This window comes from Polypterus senegalus, chromosome 6 (assembly GCF_016835505.1).
Source record: "Polypterus senegalus isolate Bchr_013 chromosome 6, ASM1683550v1, whole genome shotgun sequence".
Classification (NCBI taxonomy): Eukaryota; Metazoa; Chordata; class Cladistia; order Polypteriformes; family Polypteridae; genus Polypterus; species Polypterus senegalus.
The window spans coordinates 137,686,255-137,702,042 of record NC_053159.1 but is presented as its reverse complement, the minus strand read 5'-3'; the positions used below and the strand labels follow the sequence as shown (position 1 = coordinate 137,702,042).

The 15,788-nt window shown below is 36.3% G+C and overlaps 1 protein-coding gene across 2 annotated transcripts in view; it reads right to left on the bottom strand.

The window, feature by feature from the left end:
* The window catches only part of rab3gap1 (RAB3 GTPase activating protein subunit 1), an 86,779-nt gene that overhangs the window by 18,694 nt on the left and 52,297 nt on the right, over nucleotides 1-15,788 (bottom strand). For both annotated transcript variants that reach the window (XM_039757313.1, XM_039757314.1), the window contains exons 17-22: nucleotides 14,869-15,282; nucleotides 11,015-11,152; nucleotides 5,849-6,073; nucleotides 4,485-4,581; nucleotides 852-955; nucleotides 636-751 (exon numbers count right to left, since the gene is read on the bottom strand). In XM_039757313.1, coding sequence (XP_039613247.1) covers nucleotides 636-751; nucleotides 852-955; nucleotides 4,485-4,581; nucleotides 5,849-6,073; nucleotides 11,015-11,152; nucleotides 14,869-15,282 — 1,094 coding nt within the window. The remainder of the gene's footprint in view (nucleotides 1-635; nucleotides 752-851; nucleotides 956-4,484; nucleotides 4,582-5,848; nucleotides 6,074-11,014; nucleotides 11,153-14,868; nucleotides 15,283-15,788) is intronic.

Below are 15,788 nucleotides of genomic sequence, written 5' to 3'. Positions count from 1 at the left end.
TAATATGTAAAAAGTATTTGGGACTAGAGCATTTTAAATGTTAAGATATTATTGTTAAAAACACTAGTATATTTCTCATTCAATTATGCAAACTCTGACTTCCCACTATATTACACAAAGGGTTTAGAAAATGGATGAACAATATAATTAGTTGTCTCTTTTGGGGAAAAGCATAAAGTGGGATGCTTTAATATTACAGTTAATTAATCTTATTTCTTTTTCATGAGTCTATCTCAGAATAATATCCCCGTACACACCTGCACATGACCATACTACGCCAATGGATAGTTTTGAATTCACCGCTACTGAGGAAAAGAAGAGTAGAGGGGCTGGGCTGGGGTGGGGTGGCCTAAAAACACCAGAAAACGTGCAAACTGCACATGGACAGCCACCATTCTGGACTCAAAGCCAGTTTTTTGAAGCTGTCTTGCTGCCCTTACAGAGTTTATCAGGTATCTGCACTGCATATATTTATAACAATCATTTAAAAAATCAGTACAGTAATGCAGGGAATAAATATTATCAGTAAATACGAAAGTATTTAACAACTGGCTTTTAGGTTTGTTCAAAGTAATTTCAGTTACTGAAAAGTAGCAAAAGGAAAACAACACAAGAAAACAAAATGTGATCCTTACTTTTCAAGCTCTTCTTTGTCATCTTGCTCTTCACATTTGCCAATACCAAATTTTGCTTTTAATGATCGTGCCCTTGCAATGACAGTTTCCACAGCCATGATCTCATTTATGATTTCCTATAAAAGAAAATGTTTTAAAAAGGTAAGACTGCTGCTGTGAATATATCAAGTTTAGAAACACATCTTGGCTTTAAAATATAACATCTAACTCACTTACTTCTAGTTTCTTGTAATCTGAATTAGGATGTCGTAAAAGCTTGCTTGCATGAGAAACTATTTGTTGAATTTCTTTCCTGACAGATGCAATATTTTCCACGAATTCTAAGAAAACAAAAGAAAAGTGATATACAGATTCTGCAAAAAATGTTTATAAAATAGCTTTTACAGTAAGGTTTAACTGTCAGGGATGTCCTAAATTCTGCAATATATATAATCATATTCATAACGCACAAAACAATAAATCTGAGGCAATGATTTTAACATAAGTAATCAAGAGAATTGGGGTGAGGTCACAAGGGTGTCTGTGCCTTCAGTTTATTAGGGATTAAATAAAAAGTTTAAAACTGGGGATTGGAGCTCAATGAGGCAAATTAGATACTAAATGAGAAATCTGAAGAAGAACTCTTATCAAAATTCGAGAACACTCTCCGATTCCTCCGTTATAGGTGTTAATCTGGTGCCTGGTGCTAACTTCCTTCATTTTCTGACAAGCCCCGTTTATCTGGCAGCACTCCTAAAGTCACTTTGCAAAATAGTAAGCCAGTCTAAAGTGAATGAACCCGTGCAAGAGACGTTGGTCATTCCAAGTCTGTGATTTCTAGAATGCTGCAGCTTTACAGTGACAATAATTCATTCAAGACCCCAAAAATACTGGTCACCCACAGAAGACAAATCATGCAGAGACTCTCAATGGGGAATCAGTTCAACACTGAAGCTGGAATTGCTCACCAGCTCAGTGCTGAAAAAGGTACGGTTGTGTCTCAGCATACAGCCACTCACCATTTAAGACAATTCGGACTGAAAGCCCACTCTGCCCTGATGAAGCCTCTCATGAACAGAAAGAATTAAAAGGCAGACGAACCTTTGCTGAGGGGCATGTTGTGTAGACAGAGGAGAACTGATGCAGAGTTCACGTGAGCGATGAGAACAAGTTTAATTTATTTGGATCAAACTGGAGAAAGAGTGAACCCAAAGTGCATAAAAACGTCAGTTAAATTTGGAGGAGGAAGCGTCATGGTTTGGAGGATGTTTTCTGCAGCAGGAGTTGGGTCTCTTATCCAACTACATGGCAGGGTAACTGCAAATGCTTATCAGAACCTCCTTCAGCAACATGCGGTTCCTGCCCTGAAAGCATCTCCCGATCAGCCTGCAATTTTCATGCAAGACAATGTCCCCTGTCACGCTGCAAAACGGGTAAAGCAGTTCCTTGAAGCTAACGACACTGAAATAATGAAATGGCCAGCCACAGTCCAGATCGAGAATCTTTGGAAAATCCTTGGTGATAAAGTAATGGCTGGAAGAAGAGCGGACCAGGATGAAACTAGGGATGACCTGCGGGCGCAGATGTACTGAAGTTATTCACAGCAAGGGCCTCTATACTTCCTACGAATTACTGTAAGCTGTAACCCTCCAAATATTTTAGTTGTAATCTTCTTTTCCGCTACAATGGTTACTGTTCTCTAATTTTCATCACTGTGGTTTCCACAAAGTAAAGTTTTTTTTGTTGAAGTGCCTTCAATGTTTTGTAAAAGATGTTAGCAGAACAGTGAATGCAGCTAATATTCCTTCAAATTTTGAGCAGTGAAGACTAACAATATTTCAGAAAAAGCAAGTGTTAACATTAATTGTTTCTTTAATTTTGATCACGTGTGTGTGTGTAAAATGGAACCTTTCACAGAGTTACTTCAACAACATTTATTTAAAGGACAAAAATATTGTTTTGTTAAAAGTATGTTTTGTATTCAAAATTGCTCCAACATTAAAATGAATATCTGAAAATAAGTTTAAAATGATTATGGCAGCCATTGCACAGAAAATTCTTTACTTTTTATTTGAAACAAAGAAATAATTTATGCTAGATATGTATGTTAATGATAACAATTTTGGAACAGCATTTATTTATATAAAATAAAAAAAACAAAAAAAAAACAGCATTTTTTATTTAAAGCAATATTCAAAAAATTCAGTTTGAAAAAATAAAGGAAAATGAAGGAAGAGGCTGGTTAGCGGTTTCTCTTTGAACGTAATATGTTGCGGAACGTCTCTGTTATTTGAACTCTCTTACATAAGATAAGAGAAAAACCGGCGTGTTGTCTTAGCAAGTGTGAACAACACACGTCCAGGGAAGCCTACTAGACTGGTAAACACAGGAATGAGTCGAGTCGGGTAAAAGTGGAACATCCTGGAATGAGGCGGACAGAATAACTCCGCTCTTGGCAGAAGTACTCAATTATAGTCTACCATACCCATTTGAATATTGCTCATATACTGTAACTATTTATTTGAGAAAAGCCCAGCAAAATGACACCTTTTATTGGCTAACTAAAAAGATTACATCTTGCCTGAAGAAGGGGCCCGAGTTGCCTCGAAAGCCTGCATATTGTAATCTTTTTAGTTAGCCAATAAAAGGTGTCATTTTGCTTGGCTCTTCTCTACACTCATAATGGCTAACACGGCACAACACCCTGGTACTACTAACATATTTGTTCAAAACAGTTTCTCTGAAATATTCGCATATACCATCTTGTCAGTCCTGTTTTCTTGATTTATCCAAGGCCACTGTTACTCTTAGCACGTTCATCAGCTGTGTCATGCGTCTTCCTCTATAACTTTATGTCACTTTCCTGTCCTACTTTTCTTTCACAAATCTCTTTTTTGAAACTCTAATGTAGATTAGGTCGTGGTAATTTAAGGAAAGTTACCCAGGCAATCTGAGCCTCAATTCGTTACCATGAAATAAAAATCAACAGATACAATTAACTTAGGCAAACTAAACTGTCAGAATAAATTAAACCTGCATGCTGAAACAGGTTTGTTAAAAAGGTGAGGATGATCAACAGCAGTAGCTCCTCATGTTATTCTCCCACACTGGCGGTTTATCATCAGACGGTTCCTCTTTTACGTGACCTTGTTAAGCTTTTATTTAGCAGCGGCTAACTGAGTACATTTCTGAAATGTTGAGTAAGTCAAGCCTGTTTTATACAGTCAGAATATAGGAAGCTTTTGAAAATGTAATTATGAATTAGAAGTGATTAGAAATAGTGAGATACTAGTATAATACAGGAATAATTTCAAATGTTTTTGTACTAATCTAACTTATTTACAGTTCAGCTTTTAATCATTTTCTAAGGCAGAACTACAATTTGCCAGCCACAGGATAGTTTTTATTAAGCTTCATGGCAAATGACGAAATGTCTCACAATAGCTTTATAGAGCATGAATGCAAAATAAAATTTTCCAAACCGCAGCATCCTAAAAATTCGCTCTAATAATTCAAATAAAATGGCACTACTTCAAAAAAAAACAAAAAAAACCTCAGAGTACTATCTGGATCTTTACACATAAGTGGATGTAATAAATGCAAATACATGTGCATACTGCCAAGTGTGGTTTATTATCATAAGAGAGCGACTCTAAACAAAATGGGCCTCCAAACAGATAAAAACCTGCTTTGATTAAACGCGGTCCCTGTTTGTGTATTTGGGCAAACAGTCCCATGAAGAACATGTTCTTCACACACAAGGACAACTTAGCATTTACAAATATACCTTGGAAAACACAAGTAAAATATAACATAGTAATATTTAAGAAACAGTGATAAAACCTAGGAAATGTATTATAAAAAGTGTACCTTCCTCCTTCACTTTAAGAATGGCAGCATGTATGATGCAAGGCAGCAAATGTTGTGTAAGGTCAGCAGGTTTCTGAACAGCTAAATAATGTAACACCTTAAGACAAAACAAGACAAGTATATATTTATTTATCAATCACTGATTTGTTAAATAATTAAATGACAATAATAAATAGAAGTAATGTTTCTTTACAAAACGACTTTACAATTTTTTTGTTTCGCCTTCATTTGCCTCAAATTTGACCATAACTCCGTCGTCCTTTTACTACTCAGATTTGAGTTGTTCATGCAAAAGAAAAATGTAACCTAAACTAAAAACATCCGGGAAGTGCAAACAGCTAAGCAGCTCCCAGAACTACTGGATACGTAAACAGCAATGAATCACAATTTGAATACAGACAGCTACAGAATGTGAGCTGTCAGTAAGGAAGGAGATACACCAAGCTGCACTTCAGGAAATCAGAACGACTTCAAACTGTTAAATGAACGTAAGTAATCGAGCAGACCCTGTTACACCCTTGTAATGTACTGCTTTAGAAAAAACATTCAAAATATTAAGAATTCACCCATTTTCTAGCCAAGTTACTCCATTTATAGGACTTTTGAAGGGAAACAAACTATCCTAGGAACATTCCATGTAAGGCAAGAATTAACTTTGGACAGATTTGGATATAAATACGCACACACCCATATTCGCACACAAATTTAGTGCCTTTGGTTAGCTAACAGTTCTCAAAGTGTGATTACAACTCAAAGATATCGTTCTGTACTGTTTTCTAAATTTGCATTTGGAGGCTATCTCTCTAAGAATGTTCTTTAGTGTTGTTTTTCAAATCCTTTCTTTTATATTCATCAATGTGACCAATAATTCCTAAACAAATTCTTGAAGTTTTGACCCAAAAATGTAACATTGACTTGAGTGGTGCACAGTCTGTGGTCAAAGTTAAGGTATTTTTTATCATAATTAAAGAAATCTCTTCTAAATTTGAAAACTTAAAAGCTAGAAGAGCATATTAATTTGCATACTCATGCAACTAGCAAATTTCATCCTTGCCTTTTAAAATTTACTTCTTAAACATGTGTCATTGTATTAAAATGCACAATGAAACAAACAATTGACTTTATCATTTGTAATTTATTCAAAGAGTCTGAACACCAGCAGTCTGCCAAGTACTGAACCCTTAGTATAACAACATGGCTGTATAGCTGAGGATGAAGATGACAAATAATGGACTACTTAATCCACAGTACGTCATACCAAACTACAGTTCTGGTTTAGCAAGCCCTTAAGATATGTAAAAGATGAACACACGTAGATTTGGTAAGTACAATCAAGAGCGTACTTGTGCACTGATTGCTCATACCTTTTCTGCCTCTCTAGTGTCATCAAAAAGCCTTCTTTGTCTACGTGCAGGGGATGGCTTGGCCGTTTCCCAGGCCTCTACCCACATGTTCCCTGGTATCTTCATTCTAGCACTCAGTTCACCTCTGGTAACTGCTTTGCCGTCATTACCAAAAACTTCTTCAACATAATCCCGTGGTGAATACCAGCGTACAAAATCCTCCAAGCAGCATCCAGGGTTAGCCGCCTACAAGTAAGAAGTAAGTAATATTTAAAAAAAACAAAAAAAAAAAAAACTATACAAACACAAAGATTAAGAACAAAAAAATCATATGTAATATATATTGCGTCACAGTGTAAAATTACTGTTCATTACCAAATCCAGTTTAAAAGGTAAAGCACAGCGTAGTCTACAGTTATGAAGAAGTTGTGTGGAGGACAGCAGCTGCTACTGAGCATCCCCTCAATTCAGAATAAATGCAAGTACCAAGTAAAATAGTTTTCTTATATATAAACATCTACACGTGGAGGTGTGTGTGTGTGTCTCTCAGTCCTGGAAGTGAGAAGTGGAGTCGGGGTAAGGGCTCCACCTCAGAGGAAACCGAAAACTTGCTTAGCCACGAATAACACAAGCGGGGGCAGCATGTTGTCAAAACGAAACCTCCAAACAAAGACAAAGTCACTTGGCCGCAAACATTGGCAAAACGGTATCCCTTTTACTTTTTCTCCCTCCACTAACGCACAAGCGATGTGAGCACATCAGCAAAATGAATCCTAGGAGAGAGATGCCCAGAGTAGTTCAATTACCTAACATCTCTACATTTCATTACATTTTTAAGCCCTTATAAACTCTCCCACACTGTTAAGATTATTAGAGCCCTCTAGACATGAAATAACACCCTTTAGTCAAAAGTTTAAACTGTGCTCCATGACAAGACAGAGATGACAGTTCTTTCTCACAATTAAAAGAATGCAAATATATCTTATCTTCAAAGGAGCGCCGTCAGGAGCAGAGAATGTCAGAGAGACAGAGCGAGAAAAGCAAACAATCAAAAAATCAATACGTGCTGTTGGGCTTTTAAGTATGTGCTCCACGATAAAGCGGCCGCAAAGAAGGGATCAATGTGAAGGTAGTCTTTCAGCATTTTTTAGAGGAGCGTCCGTATCTTCTAGGCAAACAGCCTCTGTGCAAACAGCCCCTCTTCTCACACCCCCTCCGTCAGGTGCAGAGAGAGTGAGAGAGACAGAGAAAAGCAAACAATCAAGCACCGCGCGGGAAGCATATCGTATATCATTGAGGAGTTTTAGTTAATATGTAATACATGTTCTGATTGGGTAGCTTCTAAGCCATCCGCCAATAGCGTCCCTTGTATGAAATCAACTGGGCAAACAAACTGAGGAAGCGTGTACCATAAATTAAAAGACCCATTGTCTGCAGAAATCCGCGAACCAGTGAAAAATCCGTGATATATATTTAGATTTGCTTACATTTAAAATCCGCGATGGAGTGAAGCCGCTAAAGTCAAAGTGTGATATAGCGAGGGATTACTGTATACTATAATATGCCTTGTCATTACCAGTGTACACGTCGTCAGGTCCTTATACAACCATGCCTTTGTTATACAACTTCAATTCCAAAAACACTGGGACAGTATCGAAAATAATAACAAAAACAAAAAGGAGTAATATGTAATATGTTGAGTTTAACATTGGAATTTCCCCCCCTATCCATAATGCAGGTCCTTAGCTGTGCCACTGTACAGGGCCTTTGCTGCAGTAATTTGCACTTTATAATGTGCCACACATTCTCAATCATAGCTGGGCAATTAAATCCGGGCAGAATGAGTTTTGCCAATGTCCTGCTGGAAAATGTAGACATATCCCCGGAAAAGACAGTGTCTGAATAGCAGCATATGTTGCTCCAAGACTTGTACATATCCTTCTGCATTAATGGTGGCTTCACAGATGTGCAGAGTGCTCATGCCCTGGGCACTGACACACCCCATACCATGACAGATGTTGGCATTTGGACCTGATGCTGATAACAGCTTAGAGGGTCATTTTCGTCACTAACCTGGAAACACGACAATATGTTTATTCTAAAAACATACCTGAAATGTTGATTTGCCAGTCCACAAAGCACAATTCTACTGTGCAATTTGCCATCTTAGATGAGACCAAGCCCAGAGAAGTCAGCTGTGCACACAGCAGCAAATAGTGTTGACTGACAAATGTTTACTGAAGTATTCACATGTTTGATGTCACCTTGTTACTGTATTTGAACTTGTCACATTGTTCTTAGTCATAACCTACCCCATCCCAACTTTTATGGAATGTGTTGCTGGCATCAGATTCAGAATAATCAAACAACACGGCCGATAAAGTAAAACATGAAATATCTCATCAAAATAAATATGCAAATCACTTCTTTTTGTTTTCATTAGTATTTCCTACAGTGTCACAGTTTTTGTTAGAATTGGGGTAGTACTTTGCCCTCAGTTTAGGCCTTCCTCTACATTTGGTACTTGATGATTTTTATTAAGATGACATGGAAACAATCACAATACTTTAAGTTGATGTGTACAGTTCTGATTATGAAAATTACATACTGTATATTTTGTGCTTTCTTCTAACTTTGTAAATGTTGGAATGAAACATTTTTTCCACGATTTTCAATTATTAGAATTACTGTAGACATATAACAGTCTGAATAAGGTGATAATGTGAAATCAATTTCTTTTACATACCATATAAAAGACAAAATAAATGTATGAGTTGAACATACCGTTACTGCATCAATGTAAACTGTACAGCACAGGCACTCCTAGCTGCCAATAAAGGTGGGAAGTTTTTCTTTTTTAAACAAATGTGTCAGACAGTAAGGCTATCACGTAAAATGTCATCCTATATACAGATTGCAAAAAATGTAGCAAACCCTAACAGACAAGACAGTGTGATCACTTTTTCTAAGATCTGACAATGATACAGGGTCCAGGTTGAACTTGCTACTATTCCAGCTGGAGTACAGTTGTGCTTTCCTTGTATGAATAATAATGAAGAAATGTCAGTGTGTCCCACCATAATAAAAAAAAGTGTGTGACTGGGATCCTCACATGAGCCAAATATAAACCATTCATTTTGATTTCCTCCCAAATGAATGTAGGGGTGAATGCATGAGTGTACCCTGCGGTGGGCTGGTGCCCCATCCAGGAGCAGTAACTGCCTTACACTCAGTATTGCTGGGATTGGCTCCGTCTTCCCTACAGCTTAAAATGAAAATTAATTTAGTAAATTGATGGTGTCTTTTAATAAAAGGTCCACAAAACTAAGAACTGCTATATTTTTTTTTTTATGTATTAATGATTTGTACGAAACCAATGCCAATTCCATAGACCTAACAGAAGTTAAATTTTACATACTGTGTATATTTATATCCTTAATCAATTTAGATATTAGTTAATTGAATTTTGCTTGAAACTAACATTTAAAATACTAAAAGAAAAACTTCAAAACAATCTTACTGAACTATACAGCAGAAAAAGTTTTCCACCTTCGAGCTTGCCGGGTATAGAAATATGAACTAATTTACATAAATTACTGGCTGTACCGCTTGTCTGTTGTCCTCTGGCATTTCAAATATTGACACTAAAAGTGTAAGCTACAGTTTACACAACAATTGACAGAGGTACTATATATCTGTCAAATTTGGAAGTCGCATAATTTATCACGCTACAAACCTAATGTCCTCAAGAGAGCTGATAATTAAAGCCAAATGCCACATAATGCCTCAGTAAGCACAATTATACAGAAAGTTAAATTCAGTAGTGAGATTAAATTAACAGTCTTATTAATATCAGCCTGCACAATTTATATTTAAATCTAGCAGGTATGGCAAATTTCAAAATAAAATAAAATTCATACATTAAAATGGAGATGACAGTTTATTACAACTATGAAACTAAACAATAATAAAGCATAAAATTAACAAAATGCTGCTTTAAATTATTATTACTTGTATTTAAGAATTCCATCTAAAACCCATAAACCAAACATTAAACTTATTTTGGGTAAGAGGAGAACTTTTTTCCCCGTATTCAGATGCTTGTTTGTCAATATCCAAAAATCTAAATTCTTCTTACCCTGCATACTTTTCACATCATGACTTGATAGCTTGTTGTGCCACCCACTGGTCTGTCACATGCAGAGGCATATTGTGTGCCCCTAATTCTCAAAGATGTGTTGATACAAAACAATCAAACTTTCAGTTTATAACAAACCACATTTAATATACTGTCACCACTTTAACCTCAAAACCTTTCCTTTGCAAACCTGTTGGCTTAAATCTGTCAGAAGATATTCTCAGCATCAAAACTACCAGTGAAACAGTAAAGCCAGACATGCCCTGTATATAGTGTTAATGTACTAGAAGTAGAAAGTTTCAAAATATGAAAGATTAACAGGCAATTTTATAAGGAAAGCACTGTATGTAAAAATTAAATGCAAACACACTAGCATTTCCTGTCAGAAATATCTTCTTAGTAAGTCCAAATAAGAATGAGTCAAGACAAAATATATTATTTTACCAGTACAGTATACGTAACTAATCTTCCCATGACTTAATGCACACACATTTTCGGACAATGCTTACTGTACTGCACAGTTAACAGGAACCTGTCGTCTGTCCCAGCATTACATGGCAAAACACTGAAACCCAACACACATTCACTCAGATTACTTTCGACTAGAAAGCATAAGTGAAAATCAGGTTATACTTAAGGCAAATAAAATAAAGGTTACTTTTTTAAGATCATTCTATTTTCTTTTCTTTAATATACATTCACTTTTTTAAGAAGCGATTATAAGTATTTAGGTATTTCAAAAAAGGCACGTGCACATGCAATAAAATCATTCTTTATATTTCATGCATACCTGTGGTTACAGCCATTGGAAATAAAGCTTCAGTGTACAGACTGAACTTACACCATAAGAAGATACTAATGGATTCTCTTGACTTGCATGACTTAAATATATATATATATATATATATATATATATATATATATATATATATATATATATATATATATATATATATATATATATAGATATAGATATTATATATATATGTAATTTTCATGTACATTGCTTTTCTTTGGGAACTGAATATGTTTAACAAGATAATGCATACCTTGAAGGACTCCATGTCTGACAGCAGACAGGCACTTTGCATTCTTGCCCGGAGATGTGCTCCTTCAGCTGATGTCCCTAATTTGGCCAACACCTCTGACTGTTCCTCTAGCAAATCTTCTGTCATTGGAGCTGGTTCCTGCAGAGACAAAAAGGTCACCCCTTGCAATTAAACTGCCTGCAACAGGATTTGATGGCTTCTCTTTTCAAGAAAAATGTCAGAAAGAATGAAAGGGACTGACAAAAGCTGCCCCATTCAGTCTCCAATTTTATACTTTTTAATGAAATCCAAAAGCAAAACCACCTGCACACCATCCCTGGGCTGCATTTGATGAGGCCTGACAGTTTAAAGACTTTATTGCATTGTCCACAGACCTGTCTTCCATATTTCAGTCAACTTCAAACCAATAATAACCGCAGTACCTTTTTATCTGGACTTGGATACAGTGTCACTAGGTCTTACACACTCTGTCAATCTTTGCTTAGCAGTGATAATAAACATATCCAAATACTCATGTCAAGAAATAATGCCACATGTAATACAATAAAAAAACGACAGAAAATAAACACCACAAACTTATTTTACAGCCAAAAAAACTAGATGAATACTGGCAACCAAAATACCCTTCATTGTATTTCAAAACAAATGTTTTTAAAAGGGCAATATATTTTGCTCATAAATAGAAGTGATATTATAGATTTGGTGTCCAGTATTTCTGAAGGCTCAAATGACATAGATAATAAAGAATGTTTTTTTTTTCCCTATAACCTTTAAAAATGTTGTAGGATACATTAAGAGAAATCCATCCCAAAAATTCATCCTATCAGCAACCTTCCAGAACTTCAATGTCTTAAGATCTTCACTTGAGGACCTAAATTTGAGCCGCTGCTTTCCAGTCGCGTCCAGGTCCAGAGATTGAGATCATTTTAACTTGTTCTTTGTTCATGACATACACTTCATTTGTACTGTACAGCTCGGTGCAAGCAGGCACTCTAAATTTAACCTTAAATTTAATTTCATTTAAATTTAACCTCTTGTATATATTTTTGCCACCTTCTCCATCTCCCTCACCCTCACAGTACTTTAGGAAGCAGGTACACTTACGTACTTTTCCTAGGAGGCCAAGAACTGTTTTAGTCGTTTTGAACTTCATTACAGTTCTGTTATGTTTAACTTTTACATTTTTTTTTTTAAACCATTTTACTGAAGATTAAAAATGTATTTGTCTCTTTTGATTAATCTGACCTTTCCTCTTCCCCATAACAATGGATAACAAAGAGTTTTCTTAGGTGTGTTGTTTTCTTTGTTATAACCTGGTGACACGGCACAATTCAGTTTATGTTTGTACAGCACTCGTCTTTGTTCCCAATAGGATAACGCATACACAAAGAAACAGAGGTGTGTTCAAACGGACAGGAAACAAAGCGTTTTGAAACTGATTTAACATAAATGGAGCCCAGCAATATCTGCCCAATAATTGTTGAACTGTTGCCAGTTCACTACAGGGGACAGACAACTTCACTGAAAACTCGATTTTTTTTCCTTTTGTTTAAAAATAAACTTTCTTGGATCCATTGTGTACTTGAGAATCAGAATCATGATTAGTCATTTAAGAACATTTGCTTGGCCAGGTCCAACATTTGCTATAAAATATAGTGTGTGTGGGGTGGCACGGTGGCACAGTGGGTAGCACTGCTGCCTCGCAGTTAGGAGACCTGGGTTCACTTCCCGGGTCCTCCCTGCGTGGAGTTTGCATGTTCTCCCCGTGTCTGCGTGGGTTTCCTCCGGGCGCTACGGTTTCCTCCCACAGTCCAAAGACATGCAGGTTAGGTGGATTGGCGATTCTAAATTGACCCTAATGTGTGTTTGTGTGTGTCCTGCGATGGGTTGGCACCCTGCCCAGGATTGGTTCCTGCCTTGTGCCCTGTGTTGGCTGAGATTGGCTCCAGCAGACCCCCATGACCCTGTAGTTGGGATTCAGCAGGTTGGATGGATATATAGTGTGTGTTGTTTATTTCAGATTTTTTTCATTGCTCTTTCAAATTAAAATTGTCCACAATTCTTTAGCCTGCTGAATGCCGAGAGATTTTTGAAAAATCCAGCAGCTTTTTTATATATACAGTATACATTTAAAAAAGATCATTTTTTAAATATTGATTTGTAACTGTAACAAATAAATCAAATAGAACTCATTGCACTGTGTGATCAAACAACAGAGGCAACACACGAATAATGAATGCATACGTTGGAAACCATAAATGTGCGCGCTTACTGGCTATAACTGGCTGGGCTCTCAGTTCCTGCAGCTTCTCAATAAGACATCTTTGTGTACAGCTGGTGACATGCCTCTGAATGCAATGTGGCAATCTGGCACAAGATAACTAATTAGCATCTGAAAGCCTTTGCCATCATCCATGTTATTAGTAATATATCTCGTTCTATTGTTGCACAAACCCTCTGTGTGATTTCCCCTAACCAAGAATCATTAGAGTTTTCCCTTGCTATCACAGCCAACATGGTAGGTTGCAGCAGTTTGACCTCACAAGTAGAATACTCCTTTTTCATTTGGTAAAGCCCAGTAGGTTTCACTATTTGCTATTTCAGCATATTATTACATCACACATTGGCTTGAAATGCTCTAAAACTAAGCTATGTTTAACACACTTAATTTTCAATGATACTGTCTATTCTGCTTCTGAAAACTTAAACGCTGTCTTTGTGACACCATTTAAACGAACGGCATTGTTTAGCTAAGTCTGTGTAATGTGTTGAAGTGCTGCAAGGCAATTATATTTCTTAAGCTAAATTTAAACAATTGCATATTTGATTATAACACCAAACTGATTTATTGCTAACATTTGTGCATTTATATATTTTTTCCCACTTTAGCAGAAAGCTGTCTATTTACCACTAATGTTCCCATTGAACCTGTGGATTTGGGCTGAAAGCACACAAGGCAACAATCTCAACTAAACCTCTTAGCCTACAAGTAACAGTTTATCCACAGACATTGTATAGTTCTCATTGTCCTAGTCTGTTGTATCTGTGTGTTTTCAGCCATGCCTCGCATCATTTGTGTAATATTAACCCATTCCAGCCTTTCCAAATATTGAGCTGCAGCACCAAGCACAGACCAGCAAGCTTAGAAGCAGCGTTTACCCCTAAACAGGCCGTGTCCTGAACATCACCCAAAGGGTTTCAGTGCTGTCAGCAGTCGGTGACTTTTAAGGGTCATATTTGCACTGCATATGGGATGCTTAACATTTTGTACTCTTTTCTAAAATGGATTATGCTTAGTGGTTCATTGTATATAGCATGCTTGTGCTACGCCATACCATGTATGTTTATAACTATTTTTTATTTGATTTCATTTAAAATGGCTATGTTTTGATTGGTTTACTGAGAAAAGAGTTAATAAGAATTTCAACAATTCATTTGAAAATCTAATATAAAATTTAAACTCAAACGTTTTCCTGTTTAAACAGGTTCAGTAATGTTCCTTTTTACACACACACACACACACACACTTTGTCCACAACAATAACCTACAAGTGAAAGGATCTATATAATTGACTTTGTTATACTAAATTGTAGGCATTTTAATGTTACGCTTATTAAAGTAAATCAGTACTTTTGTAAATTACCATAACAAAATACCTACACAGACATCACACTAAGCCATTTCAATAAACCAAGGCTGGCTAGTTATACTTGGTAGTGCTTCCACAGTTTGAAATGAATAATAAACTCTTTCTAATTTGGGCAGACAGTTTTATTCTCTTCTCAACACACAAAGGTCAGTGCACTAAACAACTGCACACTCTTCAATGTTTAAGCACAGCCATTTTGCCTACCTGCGTTACTGGGATATACAATGGTTCCCCAGTGTGAAGCAACGTTAGTTTGGCATGCTGATACAGACGCCCTTCAGCTTTCTGCTGGTGGGTGTCACAGCCGCTCCCTTCTTTGTCGTCTTTTGGCGTGCCATCCTTTCCTCGATCTTGCACATTTTCTTTCAGCTCCTCTGTATCACTAAGACACTCAAAGAATTCATCTTCACTGTCACTCCATGAATCCCATGACTTTCCCTGAGCGACTTCCCCTTTTTCCTTCCTGTCTTCAGAGCCCCAAACCCCCTGCGTTACTTTCCCGTTTTCACTGTTGGACACCTTCCTCTCAGTAGTTCCACTGGTCAATCCACTATTGGTTGAGTTTGATCTTTTCCCATCATCTCTGGCTTTCTTTCGGTCAATGCAGCAATTCAACATCTAGGTATATTAAAGTGAAGTCAATGAGTCAGAATATTAAAAATATAAACAAACATAAAAAATGCATTTAATAAAGACAGCAAAATGTAAAAAATAAAGACAATATTTCAATTTTTTAATTTTCCACATCTCCCCTAAAATTATATTCATATTTCACATTTATTCATCTTGGGAAACAAATTTAATTTGATTCAGTATATTCTTGCATAGTACAATTCCCATTACACAAACTCAGCACTGCCCATAATTACAAACATAAAACACATAGTATATAAATAATAGCAATGCATATAGAAATTAATACAAAAAAAATAATCAAACTCTCCTAATTGTGGAATTATGGGATGACTGATAATGAAAATGAGATCTTCAGAATTCACTCAACTATGCACACAAGACAAAGCCAGCAGTACTTAAAACCAAATGTAGCGATTCATTAATTAAATTACTGACTTCTTCTAAGAAAATAAAAATAGATACATGTTAAATAATACCTTTTCTCAATT